General features: G+C 42.4%; 1 protein-coding gene across 2 annotated transcripts in view; it reads right to left on the reverse strand.

The window, feature by feature from the left end:
- Nucleotides 1-9,138: 9,138 nt before the first annotated feature.
- Nucleotides 9,139-16,532, reverse strand: part of pxdn (peroxidasin) — a 44,070-nt gene continuing 36,676 nt past the window's right edge. For both annotated transcript variants that reach the window (XM_027275137.1, XM_027275136.1), the window contains 4 exons: nt 14,273-14,384; nt 14,041-14,173; nt 12,728-12,841; nt 9,139-11,827 (listed from right to left, as the gene is read on the reverse strand). In XM_027275137.1, coding sequence (XP_027130938.1) covers nt 11,684-11,827; nt 12,728-12,841; nt 14,041-14,173; nt 14,273-14,384 — 503 coding nt within the window. In that variant the 3' untranslated portion in view covers nt 9,139-11,683. The remainder of the gene's footprint in view (nt 11,828-12,727; nt 12,842-14,040; nt 14,174-14,272; nt 14,385-16,532) is intronic.

Raw genomic sequence — 16,532 nt, forward strand, 5'->3', positions numbered from 1 at the left:
GCGGTCAAAGGTATTAGTTACTACAGCCACACACATACAACAGGAGCACACAGCAGTCCTTAAAGATTTGAAGATTTTTTTTGGCTCGCCCTTGCTCAGAGATGTGTCACATTTGGTGAATTCCCCTGATAAAAACCTTTATCTGTCCAAAGCTCTTCTGTTGTCCTTGGTAACTAAAATTTCCCGACCTCAGGGAAGAAAACGTCTCTTTATCTTTGACTAGGATATCTTTCATTTGGGAAGATATGGATGTTTTGCAGACAGATAGCTCTTTTTGGTGCCGCGGTGTGCGTGTGAACATACATTCCTTCAGTGTGTCAGGTTGGCTTCCCCATTAGCTAGCCCATTTCAGGTCTAGAGGAGAGCTGATTAGGGGTCCTGGCAGCAAGGGGATTATCACGCTGGGTCAGACTGTACCCCACTGGTGTCCACTGAGGAATGCAGGCAAATCAACCAGTGAGTCAGTCACGCACTGAGTCATCCCATCTGCCAGTCAGTCATCTGCCAGCACTCAGCCAGTCCTCACATGAGATTAGCTTGGCTTTCTATCAGCAACAATTACTTCTTAGGATCTGTATGTTTTTCTCCACTGGCCAGCTCTCACACAGAGACACATATTTGACCTGATCCTATCTATTCTGGATGACATTGAAGAGGTCTGCTTATCTGCTGGCCTGTTTTGTCTATATTTCTGTGACAGGATCCATTCTGTTTTGGCAATTACAGTTAATAGACCTGGGAAAGGAGTCTGGTATTTTCATACGGGGGAGAGAGCCCTTCCCCAGAGGGAGAGGGGTCAAATGTATCACTCTATTTGGCGCTGAGTTACAGCCGTAAATCAAATTAGCGTAACTTAAACTTTGGGAGTTGGAAACAACAAAAGCTGAGAATGACATCAGGGAATAATGAGGAAACAGGAACACGGGCATGGAAGTCTACGATGCATTAACACACACATGAGTCTACTACTATACATAAACTTTATACCATAAATGGCTAAACCATTAGTAAAAGCAGATACTGTCGCTGAATGTACATGTGTACATATATAAGAAAGTCAGAAATTATAGAAATTATCTTTTTTGTTCTCCGGGGGGCAGCAGAACAAGATGAATATCAGGTAGTCACACTCTTTTAGCTCTGTTTTTGGTCTCTACCATGTCCCTCTACCTGTGGGAAATATATGGTTCTTTTGCAGCTACACTGAATAAAAATATAAACGCAACACTTTTTGTTTTTGCTCTCATTTTTATGAGATGAACTCAAAGATCTAAAACATTTTCTATGTACACAAAATAACCATTCCTCTTAAATATTGTACACAAATCTAAATCTGTGATAGTGAGCACTTCTCTTTTGCCGAGATAATCCATCTCACTCACAGGTGTGGCATTTCGAGATGCTGATTAGACAGCATGATTATTGCACAGGTGTGCCTTAGGCTGGCCACAATAAAAGGCCACTCTGAAATGTTCAGTTTTATCACACAGCACAATGCCACAGATGTCACAAGTTTTGAGGGAGCGTGCACTTGGCATGCTAACAGGAATGTCCACCAAAGCTGTTGCCCCGTGAATTGAATGTTTATTTCTCTACCATAAGCTGTCTCCAAAAGCATTTTAGAGAATTTGGCAGTACATCCAACAATCGGTTTGCATAACCAAAGAATTTCTGCACAAACTGTCAGAAACCGTCTCAGGGAAGCTAATTTGCATGCTCGTCGTCCTCATCGGCGTCTCGACCTGACTCCAGTTCGTCATCGTAACCCGCTTGGGTGGGCAAATGCTCACATTCGATGGTGTCTGGCATGTTGGAGAGGTGTTCTCTTCACGGATGAATCCCGGTTTTCACTGTTCAGGGCAGACAGCGTATGTGGCATCGTGTGGGTGAGCGGTTTTCTGATGTCAATGTTGTGGATCGAGTGGCCCATGGTGGCAGTGGGGTTATGGTATGGGCAGGCGTATGGACGACGAACACAGGTGCATTTTACTGATGGCATTGTGAATGCACAGAGATACCGTGACGAGATCCTGAGGCCCATTGTTGTGCCATTCATCCACGACCATCTCCACATGTTGCAGCATAATGCACGGCCCCATGTTGCAAGGATCTGTACACAATTCCTGGAAGCTGAAAACATCCCAGTTCTTGCATGGCCAGCATACTCACCGGACATGTCACCCACTGAGCATGTTTGGGATGCTCTGGATCGGCGTATACGACAGCATGTTCCAGTTCCTGCCAATAACCAGCAACTTCACACAGCCATTGAAGAGGAGTGGACCAACATTCCACAGGCCACAATCAACAACCTGATCTGAACCTGAACGATGTGTTGCACTACGTGAGGCAAATGGTAGTTACAGCAGATACTGACTGGTTAAGACCCCCTCAATAAAACAAAACTGCACGTTGAGTGAACAATATTTGAGAGAAATGGTTGCTTTGTGTATATAGAAAATGTTTTAGATCTTTGAGTTCAGCTAATGAAAAATGGGAGCAAAAACAAAAGTGTTGCTTTTATATTTTTGTTCAGTGTAAATGCTCCATTATGTTCACCAGATAGTTGCTGAGGTTGGCTGCCATTTGGCTGTCAGGCAGTTAGTGTACAATGGGGCTATCAAGCTTTCGTTTGTCAACACAGTACACAAAACTACGAGTTCCTGAATAACTCGGAATCGAAGACTTGATAATAAATAATAGAATAGTGAAACCGGGGCGGTCGGTAGCGTAGTGAGTTAAGCGGCCGCCCCGTGTGTAGAGGCTTCAGTCCTTGCTGCAGCTGGCCCCGGTTCGAATCCCGCATCGGACGGCATTTACTGCGTGTCACTCCCCCTCTCTCTGCCCCCTGCTTCCTGTCTATCTTCAGCTGTACATCATTAAAGGCATAAAAAGGCCAAAAAATATATATCTTAGAATAGAGAAACCAACAATTAGCTTAAAGACACTGAGAAGCTGCATTAAGCAGAGAAAACACACTTAGTTGAGTGAACCATTACATATAATCCAAAATGCTGATTCTTGGAAACATTTCCATTCCAGGTTGAATAGAATAGAGACTAGTAGAACTCACACTTGTGTGTGCGCAATTCTGAAACGTGTTGATTTTATTTATAGCCCAGTATCACTTTACAGTGTATACAGCAAAGACGCCCTCAAACCTTGGATCCTTAATTCAGATAAGGTAATTCTACCCAAAAAAACTTCAACAGGAAAAACACTGAAGAATCCTCCGAATGAACAACAGATGAGGGATCCCTCTTCCGGGACAAAGAGACATGCAATAGATGCGATTTTTAAAAAATGACAGTATGGACAAGCAGAATGACAGAATAATAAATAGCCTGTAAACATATGTGAAGTATGGATCCAGGAAGAGCTTAGGTGTCACCAAACAGATAGGACCACATGACCTCCTCTTCACTATAAAAACCTGGAGGAAGACAGAAAGCCCAAGAGGCAAAACTCCAGTACACCAACCACACAGGAAGGAGAATAGAACAAACATTATATCATGTAGCACAGTTACATATTTTCATATAGCTTTCTACATGCACTTATATCCATTTCATGTCAATCACACTACGCTGTGCAATTATATTCATGTCTTTAAACTGTGCAATTATCCTATACTTCTTATCGTAAACATCTGCAGAGGAAGTAAGAGGTCCCAGCTCTGCTGATGGTATAGCACAGAGACTCCTGAGTGAAAAGAGAGGACAAAGAAGAAAGAGTAGAGAGAAAAAGAGGGAGGAAGAAGAGAGAGACAGAGGCAGCTGTGTTTGCGGGCACAAACAAACAGAGAGTTAAAGAGATGCTGTTTTTAGGAAATTAACAGTGTTCGCATTAGAATGACAAACATGGACTGTATGCACCAGGCTTAATAGATTAAATTAAACCAATCTGCCAGTAAGATGATGTTAACATGTACAAGGTAATACAAAAAATAAGCAGCTAACTGAAGGTTAAGGCCAAAAGATGAGTCATAAGTTTGAATTCAAAGGCCACAATGGAGTCAGACTGTCTGATATAAGCAGGAGAATAAAAATAGAATAGAATAAGCACAGGACAGTGTGGGGGAGGCTTTAATAAATGCATTAACAAAATGATAAATCCTTTGTTTAGTGGCTAATAAAACAGAAATTGGCAGGGTTGCGGTGAAGGATTTGGACTTTTGATCCAGTCCAGTATCAGTTCCCTGTTTATTGTTCTGGTTGTATTCATCTCTCCCTCAGCAAACGTTGTCATGGCTACATACACACTGTCTCGGATTGATTTTTATTTTATTGTTAGTGATGATGCATGTTAACATAGTTCCAGTACAAAGCATAAAAAACTAATGTGCTGCCCAGCTATTTTAAGAACAGACCTTAGTTATGATTAAAATTCACAGCACACTATCTTACATTCTTTTCTTCACAAAAATAAAGAGAAACTATTGAATTATTTACATGTTTAAAGTAATATTGTGTATCTTTTCTACCATAAAATACATCTGTTCTCACACTATGTAACTTTGGGTAGTATGTAAAGTACGTAATGCTTTTTTATGGCACTAAGTCAAACACCACCAACTATTTAATTTACTTTGATGAAGCTGAATCTCTCTGTGATTTACAGAGTTTCCTGATGGACAGTGAAGTAAACTGCTGCTGACTGTAGCTGCTGTTAGCATTTTGTACCACAGAGAAGAGGAGATTTTCAGGGTGCGGGCGTATGCTGATGTGGAGTAGAGTCGGTGTGGTATCAGAACCAGAACTGGGCAAGTAGGCAGTATAATCTACTTCCTAATGTAAGCAGTCTCTATGGATAAAATGGCAGAGGCAAAAAGACTGAAGAGGACGTTGATGGAGGAAACTAAGAAGAGAAAAGAAAGGAGTGACTGAGGAAGACACCGCTAGACAAGAGTAAATCTGGGACTAACCTTTAGTGGTTGACAAGAGCCACCTGAAATAAAAGGTTGAGCTTGGTTTCTTCTATTTGCCACAGTGGTATTGCACTTTGAAACTGGGGGCGCAATGTCGCTTTAAGTTTAATATCAAGAACAGCTTCATGTTTCACTCTCTACTCTCCCCTGAGGCCAACCACAGCTTGAAGTGTTAAATATACCACACACTTATCCATAGGCAGCCTGTTACAACTAAATCATACATGTCGGTACCGTGATAACATGTAAATGTGTCTCTATGGGTTTCAAGGAATGTTGGAATGGAACTGCTATTAACATCTAAAAAAAATACAGCATCTGCCATCAGGGGCAAATAAGGCAGCCGGTCCTGACAGGCTTATGCAGAGAAATGAAAAGTGCTTCCCAGACAGCTAAAGAGAGAATATGCAGAGAAAACAGAGGTCAGTGTTCAGGAAAACAACAGCTAGGCTGTCTAGGGAAGTCTGAAGCTCACTGACTGTAGTACCACCAAAGACGGGGCCTCCCGAGGGGGTAATTACCGCAAATGAGGCCAACAAGTTCTTTGCCAGGTTTGATGAGAATGACTTTTCCACTGAGCGTGCATACATTTTCTTGTCACTGTCCTAGAAAAAGTTAGACAATACACATTCTCAAATTACTGTCACTGTTGATCAGGTTCACCATCAGTTAACGCCACTTCGAACAATTCGAGCATCTGACTGACTTAAGTATATATAACACCAGTCACAAAGAAGAAAGTTTTAAATGACCTCACACCTTGGTATGTTATATTTGATTACACAACAATTGTCTGACATATTTTCAAATTAGAACTTTAAGCTCAAATACAGCATGCTCTTGTTGGATGGCACACAGGAGACCAACAAAGATGTGGTTCAGAGGTTAGCTGGCATGAGCAGTCACTCCAGCCTTATCCAACATCAGCAGGTTTTCCTTTTACAAATATCTGAGCGTTCACGTCAATATAAAATGTGACCTTTGGACGACTGTGATAGGATGTATCTATCACGTCACATTGTGCTGTCTTTTTTGAGACCAGTTAACCTGCCACTTTTCCTGAGCATGACAACTAGAGGTGTGTAAATACATTTTTTGGGTCACGGGGGGGAAGTACAACGAGCTAAAAACGTGTTAGATGTGTTCTGTCAAACTTCAGACGTCCAGCAGACACAGAGCAACATTAGCGTTCATTTGGAGTCGTGTTTCTGTCCAGTTCAAAAAAGTAACTCCTGTATTCACTCTGTATTTAACTCTGTTTTGGTCTCCGCTGACTAGATATTGACTAGGCAGCTGCTGACTTTGTCTCTCTGCAGTTTGCTGCTGGCTGGAAAAGTGATCAGACATGAGCAGAGTTAGGAGAAAACCAAAACAAGGTGCTAAAGGACACCAAGAAGCTCCATAGCAGGTAAGACAGTCGCCTTCCCAAACTGTTTTACTAATACACCTAAACTCAGTAGGCTTGTGTGCCAGAGCCAAAAACACTAGTGGGAAGCCATCTCATGACATTTCCCACCCACTGGGGGTGACAAAGCCATCGCTACAGTCCTTTGAGTCCTGGGATGCAAAACCTATTTTCCCCCAGCGGGACACCACTTCTCTCTCTTTCATCCGCCTCGCTCTGGAAATGAGAATGACGTTCCATTAGCAAGGGGAAAGAATTCCCCACCTTGGCGAGTGAGAGGTGCAACACGGAGAGCCAATTGCCTAAATGAAATTCCAGTACGTGATGAGTGGGAAGTGAGAGGCTTGCTGGGTAGCCAGGCTTGTGCAGCTGCAGGCTTGTGTCCTGTCCAAAACCCTGAAAGCCACAATCGTCTGCTTCTTTTCTTGTAGTCTGCTTCAAGATCTGAAAAGTACTGGACGGAGATTCAGATCAAGTCATCCAGTCAGATTTTGTGCTCTGATAAGTAGTTTTTTGATGTGCAGTTTGTGTGTCTTGTATTGCCAACATCATGCTTCAGACATCTACATTATCCTTAGATAATCAGATTGTCCAACTCTTTCCAAGGAGACTTCATTCAAACAACAGCCTGGACCTTTGGTTGTTGTCGGTAAAGGGAAGGGAAACTCTGCAGCAGATAGAGGAACAACTCAGAGGAAGTGCATGTGTGTGTGTGTGTACATGTGTGTATTCATGTTTGAATAGACCTATTACTCTAAGTAAGGTATGTCCCTTGTTGTCAGGGTGATAATGTCTTTTCCTGCCTGGCTAGAAGATAAAGGTGCTTTTATCTGTGCAGCCACTGGAAACCTCATTTCCTGGTCCAGCTTTCTTTCCAGAGCCTCGGTCCACTCACGGCCCCAGCTGCCAGTGCTGAGTCTACGGGGAGAAGTATAAAGGACGGAGGGAGGGACGTGGAGGAGGACAGAAAGTAAGGGGATGGAGATGGGTGGAAGCAGAGATAAAGGGGGGAAAGCCTGTAATACGGCAACATTTTTGAGTCAGTGCTGATCAACACACACAGGCAACAGTGCTTGATGTGAAAGCAATAAATTCCAGGGCAGACATCACTTGTCACAAATCACAGGCAAAAAACTGTACGTGGGTCTGTGTGCCAGACAACACACGTGACCTACAGTTCTCAGGCCTCTAATATTACTCACCTTCCAAACACTTCACAGCTGCTTTTTGTTTGGACACACTTAGATAGTGTTGTCTCTCATGTCAAAACCAGGCTAACATCAGAGATCCATACAAAGGAGAGCAGCTTTCATAGCTGAAATGTTGTCGACTAATCAAAAGTTTAATGGAGCAACAAGAGTACAGTCGAGCTAAATGTTAATGTCAGCATGAGGACGTGCTCACAGTAACAATGCTAACATGGTGATAGAGGGCGCGGCGCTGCTATTTTTGAAGAATAGCGTACGTAGCTGTCGTTATCTCATGGTCATAAATGTATGACGTACATGCCACATACATATTTTACAGCATTTGGCTGATGGCTGGTGCTAATTTTGTATCCTGACATTCAGGATGTTCAGCATAGCAACACAGGATCGTCGCTATGAAGTTCCTTGATCAGTAAAATAATGTTGACATTAGCAACAAATGCAAACATTATCCCCAAATTCAGGAGCGAACTAACTAATTAACTCAAATCCCCCCCCGTTTAGTTTACAATTAAGTTTTTTGTTTTGATTGTGTACAGATCACGGTTGGTAACCTCCAAAAATGGACAGCTTGCTGTGGATGACGTCACATTCCTATTCCCTATACAGTGATGCAGAGTTGTAGTCAAGACCAGCTAAACCAAGACAAAGTCAAAACCAAGACCAGGGTGTATCAAGACTGAGACAAGACCAAGACTTTGATGGGGTCGAGAGTATGTAGCTAACAAGTGGCTCACCATATCTCTTGGAGGGCAGCGAAGGTTAACAGCGTATAACTGACAAACATTTTAAATTAGAAATGAGTCAAGTGTTTGCTCTATAACTACAGACTGTGGAACAACTTTTTTAAAGTGTTAAAGTATTCTCAGTTAGTTATAAAACTGTGGTGGGACAAACTCAACGTTATAAAGTGAATAATATGGATACACTGGTGATATCCCTGCAGCTGTGGTCTTGACGGTCTTGAAATAAAATCCTGAGTCCTCGTTGTCTGAGACTGAGACAAGACCGTATAAAAATGCAGTTGATCCTGAGATTGAGACCACTTCAAAAAGACCAAGAGCAATCTTGAGTACTACAAAACTGCAGTGACGTTTACCATTGTCACCATGCCAACATTTACAAATTAGTCCTAATTACCAAGTACAGTCATCATTCATCAAGTTTTGACCTGATCTATTCACCCTGAGAAGAACATTAATGTCTATACTAAATTTCATGGCAGTCCATCATAGTTGAGACATTAACCTCATGAAGGAAAAGTCGTTTTGGGTCATGTCGAGGTAATTCACAGGATAAGTTATCTGTTTGACCTGATGATGGCGCTATAAAAGGTCAGGGGATCGCCAAAGTCAGTGGGAACCAGAGCAATCTGTTCAAAACTACAACTGCAATCCAGCCAATAGTTATGGACATATACCTGGTCTACCTTAGGCATTAGTGAACCCAACCTTGCTGCCTATGACGAGCACACTAAAAATGAGACAGCTGAGAAGATTTTTGTTGTTCAGTGCAAAAAGTTGTCAAAATCTCCATCTGTCATCATCTGTGACAGCTGCGAAGCACAGGAGCTAAGAAAGAACAGGCACCAACATGTATGACTGTAATTCAAAATGTGGCTTATTTATTTATTTATTACTGTCGAGAGGCATACATTACAGTGCAAACCATTCTTTGGCAAACTTACAATACAAATGTCATGATAGGTACTATTATATCCACATTGACCACTGGTTAAGGGACAGTGTAGGTAAAGCATGTTCAGTCTTGCGGAGCAGTGCATTCCATTGATACTTGGGAGTTTTTTTTGTGAGTGGAAATGGAAAAAAAAAAAAAGAGAGGGAATTATGATGAAACATAGAAAATAAAAATGAACTGATACAACAGATAAATGTATATGAAAACCGGTAACGAAGAGAGCTCACAGTGCTTTGACAGATTAACACATACACACAGTGGAGCACATGAATAAGATGTGTACATACTGTACAGGTGTTGTCAAAGTAAAGTAATGCAGTACTGTAAACACACAGTTTGATGTACAAACCTGTCCAGTATATTTAAACATAAGATATGATACCAATTTACCAGTGCGACTGCCAGCTCCGTAATCCTTCTGAAATCCTGAATGGAACATTCCGGAGAGTATTATTTCTGTTCAGTGACAGATGCTTGCTTACCACATAAAGAAAACAATGGAAAGGAACACTGCAGCTGCAGCCGCTTCACCATAATTATGAGCAAAGCAGAACAGGAAAACAAAAACGTGACTTTTGTTATACTGAGCGAGCCAGTGCATGGGGGTGCAATGAGTGGCATTTGTCTTTGTACAGTAACTTGTTTACACGTGTACACCAGCTGACAGGAGTCAGTGGAATACATCTGTCTCACAATAGCAAGATGGTGGAGACCTGTTTTGATTGACACTGTATCCCAATCATCAGCACCCCTCCCCCCGAACATTACCCTCGCTTCCCCTCTCATATGTCTTCCATTACAGCGGAATGAGGGTCAGAGGGCTAGAGGAGCCTGCGTTGCACACATGCTCTGCTGAAAGACGTCACCCCCGGTCTCAAAATCTTTAACATGGCAAAGAAACATGAGCGGGGTGCGCATTCCTCAACTATATCAACACTGAAGATGGCCCTCACAGGGGGAAATATCCAAACACTGTACACATGAGCAAAAAGTCTTTTTTTTTTTTTATAAAAGGAGAAAAGTGGATGCTTGACAAAAGGAATGCAAGCGAGCGTGTCCTTGTCTAAACTGGTGCTAGAAAGAAAGGTGCAGGTCCACAACAGCAGAGAAGAACAGTCAGCATTTGCAGTGACAGTCCTTCAGTTGTGTGTAGTCTGTGGACTAAAGACTATACAAGAATAAAACAAGTCTGTGAGCAGGCCAGAAGGAAAATACTGCTATGGTAGAGCTAGCAGTACCAAAGGCTAAATCCTGACCTCATGACAACATTCATACATAGTTTCATAGATAGACACGTGCTATTTATGTCATTTTAGAAGTAACTAAATCATACATTTGGCTTTACAAGACTGGAGAAAATACTGGGACAAAGTTCACAACATTACAGTGGTAAAAATGGATATTCTTTCACTGCTTTCTGAAAGCAAAATGAAACTTGGAAAAGGGGCACGACAGTGCAAGAGCTGGTTTGAGTGTCCTGCAATGGCGAGCGCTACACGGCTCCACCTCACTCAAGTTCAGGACAGGCCAGCAGAGACAATAAGTAAGTTAACCAACAAGTTGTCCATGGATAGAGGAGCAGTAATCAGTAGACATCTCTTTTGCATTACAAACATTTTCGTAGGGCTTCACATTATCTTCATATGTAAGCATTTTTATACAAAAAAAGGGAGGGAAAAAAACCCAAACATATTTATAACATGATATAAAGCACCTTGGATTAAAAGATGAAGTAAATCTATTTATAAAAAGACTTCTTTTAGTTTGAATAAAACCATCCTCTCAATTGTGATTTATCATAAAAAGGCATATACTGAGTGTATATAGGTTGCTTTGCATACAAAAGACAATACTTTGAAGGTTTGTATCTAGTGATTAATTCATTAATAAAAAAAAGGGGGAATAGCACCAGTTTTCGGCATCTCTAACCTGAGAAACTTTTGTGAGACAACAAAATGGCTGCCGCCTTTCAATCTACTTCCCTTTCCTGCTTGTCGACGGCGAGTGGCCCTGCGTTCTGTCACCGAGTGTTAGTCGCAGGAGAGCAAACACAGTGACTGTTTGTTACACTTCAGAAGCATCGGTGGACTCTGAGCAAGAGGAGGCTTGTCCCTCTTGTTTACAATCCACCCATTCATTCATCCATCCACCCATTGGTTCAGAAATAAATCCATTTAGTGATCGCCGGCTGGTTGCCAGCGGACTTTCAAACCGAGCCTCAGGCTGCTGGCCCTGGAGGGGGCAACAATCCGGAAAAAAAAAAATAAAAAATCACCCCCCCTCCCCTGATCAATGCAAAAGGATACAAAATGAAACAAAACAAAAACTGAGGCTATTGGGTCTATCGAGGCACACCTTCATGAGTCTCATCCTCTCTCTGGATGTCTGTGTGTGAGTGTATGACTTTCAGCCACTAGAGAGTGTTTGTCGGGGGTGTCCTGAGGGTTACTCATGGCGGGTGTCTGCTTTTTGCCACTTCTCAGCACCTTCCTGTTCGAGGCACACCGGGCAGCAGGCACCTTTTAGCTTGACGGGCCGTTTGCACTCGGCTGGCGGACACGACTCCACGAAGCACGTCACCTGGGCATCCTGTAGGCAAAGAAGGGGCAACAGGTCAGTTACCTTAATAGCCTGGACTGCATGATGAAATGCTTTATGTCAGAGTGGGGATCATCAGATCATTAAACCCACATGTATGTTCATAAAATGTGTCTAAATAAGAAACATTTTGCAGATGTAAACAATGTGAATATGAAAGGAATGATTCCAATATGTGTGATCATGAGCTGGTCAGTTATTTTTCAGGCACCGTCTTGTGCTTTTGTTTAGCACCAGAAACTTTTGCCCATGACAAGCCTCTGGTGACGAGGCTGAACAGAACAATGCAGTGCTTTGTTTTAGAGCAACAACACGATGTGTCGAATCAAACTGTTCCTTTCCAGACTGTCGTCCTCACTGTGCTTCTGCCTGCCAAATTTAATTATTACAAAAATTCTCCAATTACAGGGGAGGCGTGGAAGGTGGAAAGAGATAGTTTTGGGGGAAGAAAGAGAAACTGACAGGGGCGCTATCAGATGTGGTGAGCAAATTTAACTTTAAGTGGGAAAGATGGCAACGAAAGGTAAGTGGGAGGGAGAGAGGACTGAAAAAGATCAGAGGGAGCCAGGTTTGGCATGGAGCTGCCGTCTCCCCTGCCAGCAGATGGCATTGGAAAAGTGTCAAAGATAAAGAATGAAAAGCAGAGAAGTGGCCAGCGCACAGAGGCACTGTGGTGCCAGGATGAGGGCGATGCCAAAAGGTGCTGGAGCGGGGGAAACGCAGATAAGAGTGGCAGACAGAGAGAAAATGGACAGACTGCTCACGCAGAAAAGGTTCTGATGGACAGCCGGTCCTCAAAGAGAAACATGGAGGTACTAAAACAGGCTCAGCTTCTGCGTGTGAAAAATGGGAGGATTAAGCGCTCCGTGTTGATTTATATGTCGAACATACTCTGCATTCACATGTGGTGCAGGAGTCCTTTTTCCACCGCTCTCCATCTGTTCGCTCACGTCCCTCACTATCAGTGCAGTCAGTCTTGCTCAGACGGGTCTCAAGTCTTTTAATCTGTGAAGACAAGAGGACATCATCATTTACTCAGAAGCAGTTTGTTTCTGGTTACAGTGACACTGACACACACATACTGATACTGTTATGTATAGTATCAAGTCAAAGACACATTTCCCAGCAATCCTGCAGCCTCTACAGAACAGACATTATCATATTATAAAAGACAAAAAGATAAATGAGTGATAAGTGAAAGAAGCACTAAGACAGGTTTAAGTTAAAGCAGGTCAGGAACTGAGAGTGCAGATGGTTCCTAAGTTTGTCTAAAAGGACAGTGATAAGATGGAGCAGGGCAAGACAAATGTTTGCCAGTGTCAGCGTGCCCACCTGCTGTGCTGTGCTGTACAATCTTAAGTACAGTTGTATGAGCAGGTTATTGCAACAGTCTAATTTTAACACTAACGAACCCCGAAACTAAATTCAGTCCGGTTTTTCTCTAGTTTGTGGAGCACGGGCGTTTTAGCATATATGTAAATATCTGATGTTATGGATGATGTTTTCTGTTTTCTATGTTTGCATCTGTCTGTTTTGCAGTCTTCATGCTAGGGACCGAGTGTGTGTGTGTCTGTAATAAAGCTTTGATTGAATGATATTTATTATAATTGAAATCAGTGTCATGAGTTCAGTGTTAGACAACTCTAACAAGTCAAAGGAAGCAAGCACTGAATGGACTTCTACTGTCAACTAACGGAAGTTTCCAGAAAAGAAATTGAGGAGTAAGTTTTGAAAGGACGGGAGCTGAAGGTAAAGTGTAAAAATAAGGAGGCGATCTGATAGACAGACAGCGAGAGAGAGAGCTGTTTTTTAGTAACAGTTGAAGAGAGTTCCCAACTGTCAAAAAAAGCTTAACATAGCACATCAATCAGAAACTGCTGGACCCGTAATGCGAACGAAGAGCCAGAGCATTTCTTTTTTTGTTTTTTTGATCAACGATAATAAATATCTGAAGAACGATGGTGCGAATGCTGATTCAGCAGCTATCACACTATCCTAACGTCTCATCTTTGCGATAAATCAACAAAGCAGAGAGGAAAACCAGTCATTCATCAACCATAACAGACACGACCTGTGGGCTGGTGAAATTCTCCCACCTATTCCCACAGACACAAACCTGTTTACAGACACTGAGAAGTCGTCAAGGCAACAAACGCACAGAGATGAGTATCTCTGAGCGTGTGGGTGGAGGTGCAAACACTCACCTGCTTTCGTAAACTTGTGATGGTCTTCTGCATGTCGGACACAAAGTCCTGGAAGTCGTTGATTGAGGGTTCAGTGCTTTTTATGGAGGTCACAGTAACATTTACAAGACTTTCTACGCCTTCTTCCACCGGGCTGCAAAGACAGAAAACATAAGACTTTCTAAACATTCAAGGACTATATGGACGATATACACATAAACATGCATTCCTGGTGTTTGTCGTGCTGTGTTACCTGCTCTCCTGGATGCTGTTGGCGGGTCCATCCTCTCTGTAGCTGTGGTCAGCTGACCTGCGTCCTCTAAAGTGGTATGACAGGGCGTTGAACTGACCCTTGGTTCTGCAGTCTGTTAATCGAAGCACAAGACGACACACTGTGGTTCACTGACAGTCACTGATGCTGACAAGAAAACAGCATTATTGCTGTGCCACGTCGCTTTTTTTTTAGTCATATTTTCTGATTTGTTTACTATAAAACAGCGAGAATAACGGCGTTGTGCAGAGAAATAAGGTAAATCTTTACCCTTTAAAAGCGGGGCATGAATGCAGCCACCAATCACACGCATGCAACAGGAAACCATGTGTACTGGTGCCACTTTCTTTTTGACTTTTTGCTGATCTGGGACGGAGCCTTATTGTATTACCATGCCTCACTCTCAGCCTGCAATCACAGTGCCCACATCAAAGAGGAGAGAAGAGACGCAAACAGAGAATGCTGCTCACTCCCCAGCACACACAGCATCAGCACAGAGCATCAAAAGACAGGCCATAATAAAGATGAGAAAGGACAGATGAATAGAGACAGGCCCGGCAGTTAGGTGGGCTTCGCCTTTATCAGTAAAAGTTTAAAGCTGACTGCTTCAGTTTCAGGCTGCCTTTGATTTACCACACAGCAGTCTGTAAAAAGACAAAGACTATCTAAACACAACAAGACTTCCTATCTCACGCCGACAGACACACACTCATACCCCGCTGTGCTTCACACACACACACAAACGCACTCGTACATTTAAGTTCTCAGCGGTGTACTCTCTTTTAATTGAGCCAAACACAACTGTGAATCAGGCTTCAGCTCTACTGACAGAAGAAAAAAAAAAGCGCCGCCTCCTCCTACTCTTCCTCCGTCTTGTTTCTGGCAGGATATTCTCTGTTTATTAGCTTAGCTCTTCCCCTGTACATTTTGTCATGGAAGGGTGAACGCCGGGGTCAGAATCTGGGATGAAAGGAGAATAATTAAGAGGCACCATGTGTTGCTTATTAAAACCTTTTTCCTGTACACCCTGTACACAATGAACTGATGAGGCTGAGAGTGTAAAGATTTTTGTCCAGCTTCTGCATCAAACAAGAATTCATTCATGTGTGGAATTTCACTGTTGTAACATTGGTGTCTAAAGCTCATATATATATGGAGCATACAGCCATGATCTGTATGCTCTTTTTGAAAAAGGTGGGGGGGGGGCTCCATGTTTGAGAGTGAAGGTAAACGGCCACATTATGTGTTCTCTATTAACCACAGTTTTTACATCTTGATATGAAAGAAATCTTTCTTATTCTTATTAAGAATATGTCGTTGTTCCTGGAAGACATTTATAAAAGTGAAGGAGACTATGAAGCCATTTTTATATACTTCAATACTTCAAGCTCATTCTAAAAGGTGCATCGTTATGTAGAGAACGATAGATAAAAATTAATTGCTTGCATCATATATCATAGTCTAATTCATTATCTCCATCTTCTCCACCCCTGGGTGGAATGGAAAAATCCCCCAACAATTACTGAGTTATGTTTCACTGAAGCTTTGCTTCAGCCGAGTAGCAATGGCACAACACGACAACATCAACGTCTGACAGAAGGAAGTTTTGCTTTTCTTGAAGCCACAGACGAGTGATCCCAGGCATAGTTTATCTACAGGCAAACCTCCTTTTCATTATGAGGAGCTGAAGCCTGAAACAATGTTTATTCTTCCCCATTTCATCTCTTCTTCCAAGGCTCACACAGCCCAGTCAAGTCACATTTACACTGAGTGATGTCTATTTGACATGAGCTGGAAAGACAGCAGGGCTGTCAAGTAAACTGCAGTCAAAGAACAACCTTGTTGCTTTCAAAAGGGGGTGTTCTGAATGGCTGCATAGAAGAAAAGTATATTGTGAAGCCGGGCTGCCTCGAGGAAGATGTTATCAAAGGGAAACAAAATATGAGGATATTGTACTGGCTTTAGAGCAACGTTGTGTAACTTTACCACAAAATAACAGATTTTAAGTCATGTTGGTGCTACACCAGCTTGTAATCAGGTGAATGATGTCTTTGTCACTCTGCGTCTCGTACTCTGAAAAAAAAAGAAGCTTATGACGAGCATAATGCTTCAAGTCACACAGCACTATTATGTTTTTTATGTTTTCTAGTTTTCCTTATGATGCCGCTCTGTCTCAGCTCTCTGTGGCAAAAGGGCAATGTAACTGGGATCAGTAGCCTCTATGGACATAATGACAGAGATG

This window comes from Larimichthys crocea, chromosome XXIV (genome assembly GCF_000972845.2).
Source record: "Larimichthys crocea isolate SSNF chromosome XXIV, L_crocea_2.0, whole genome shotgun sequence".
NCBI lineage: Eukaryota > Metazoa > Chordata > Actinopteri > Sciaenidae > Larimichthys > Larimichthys crocea.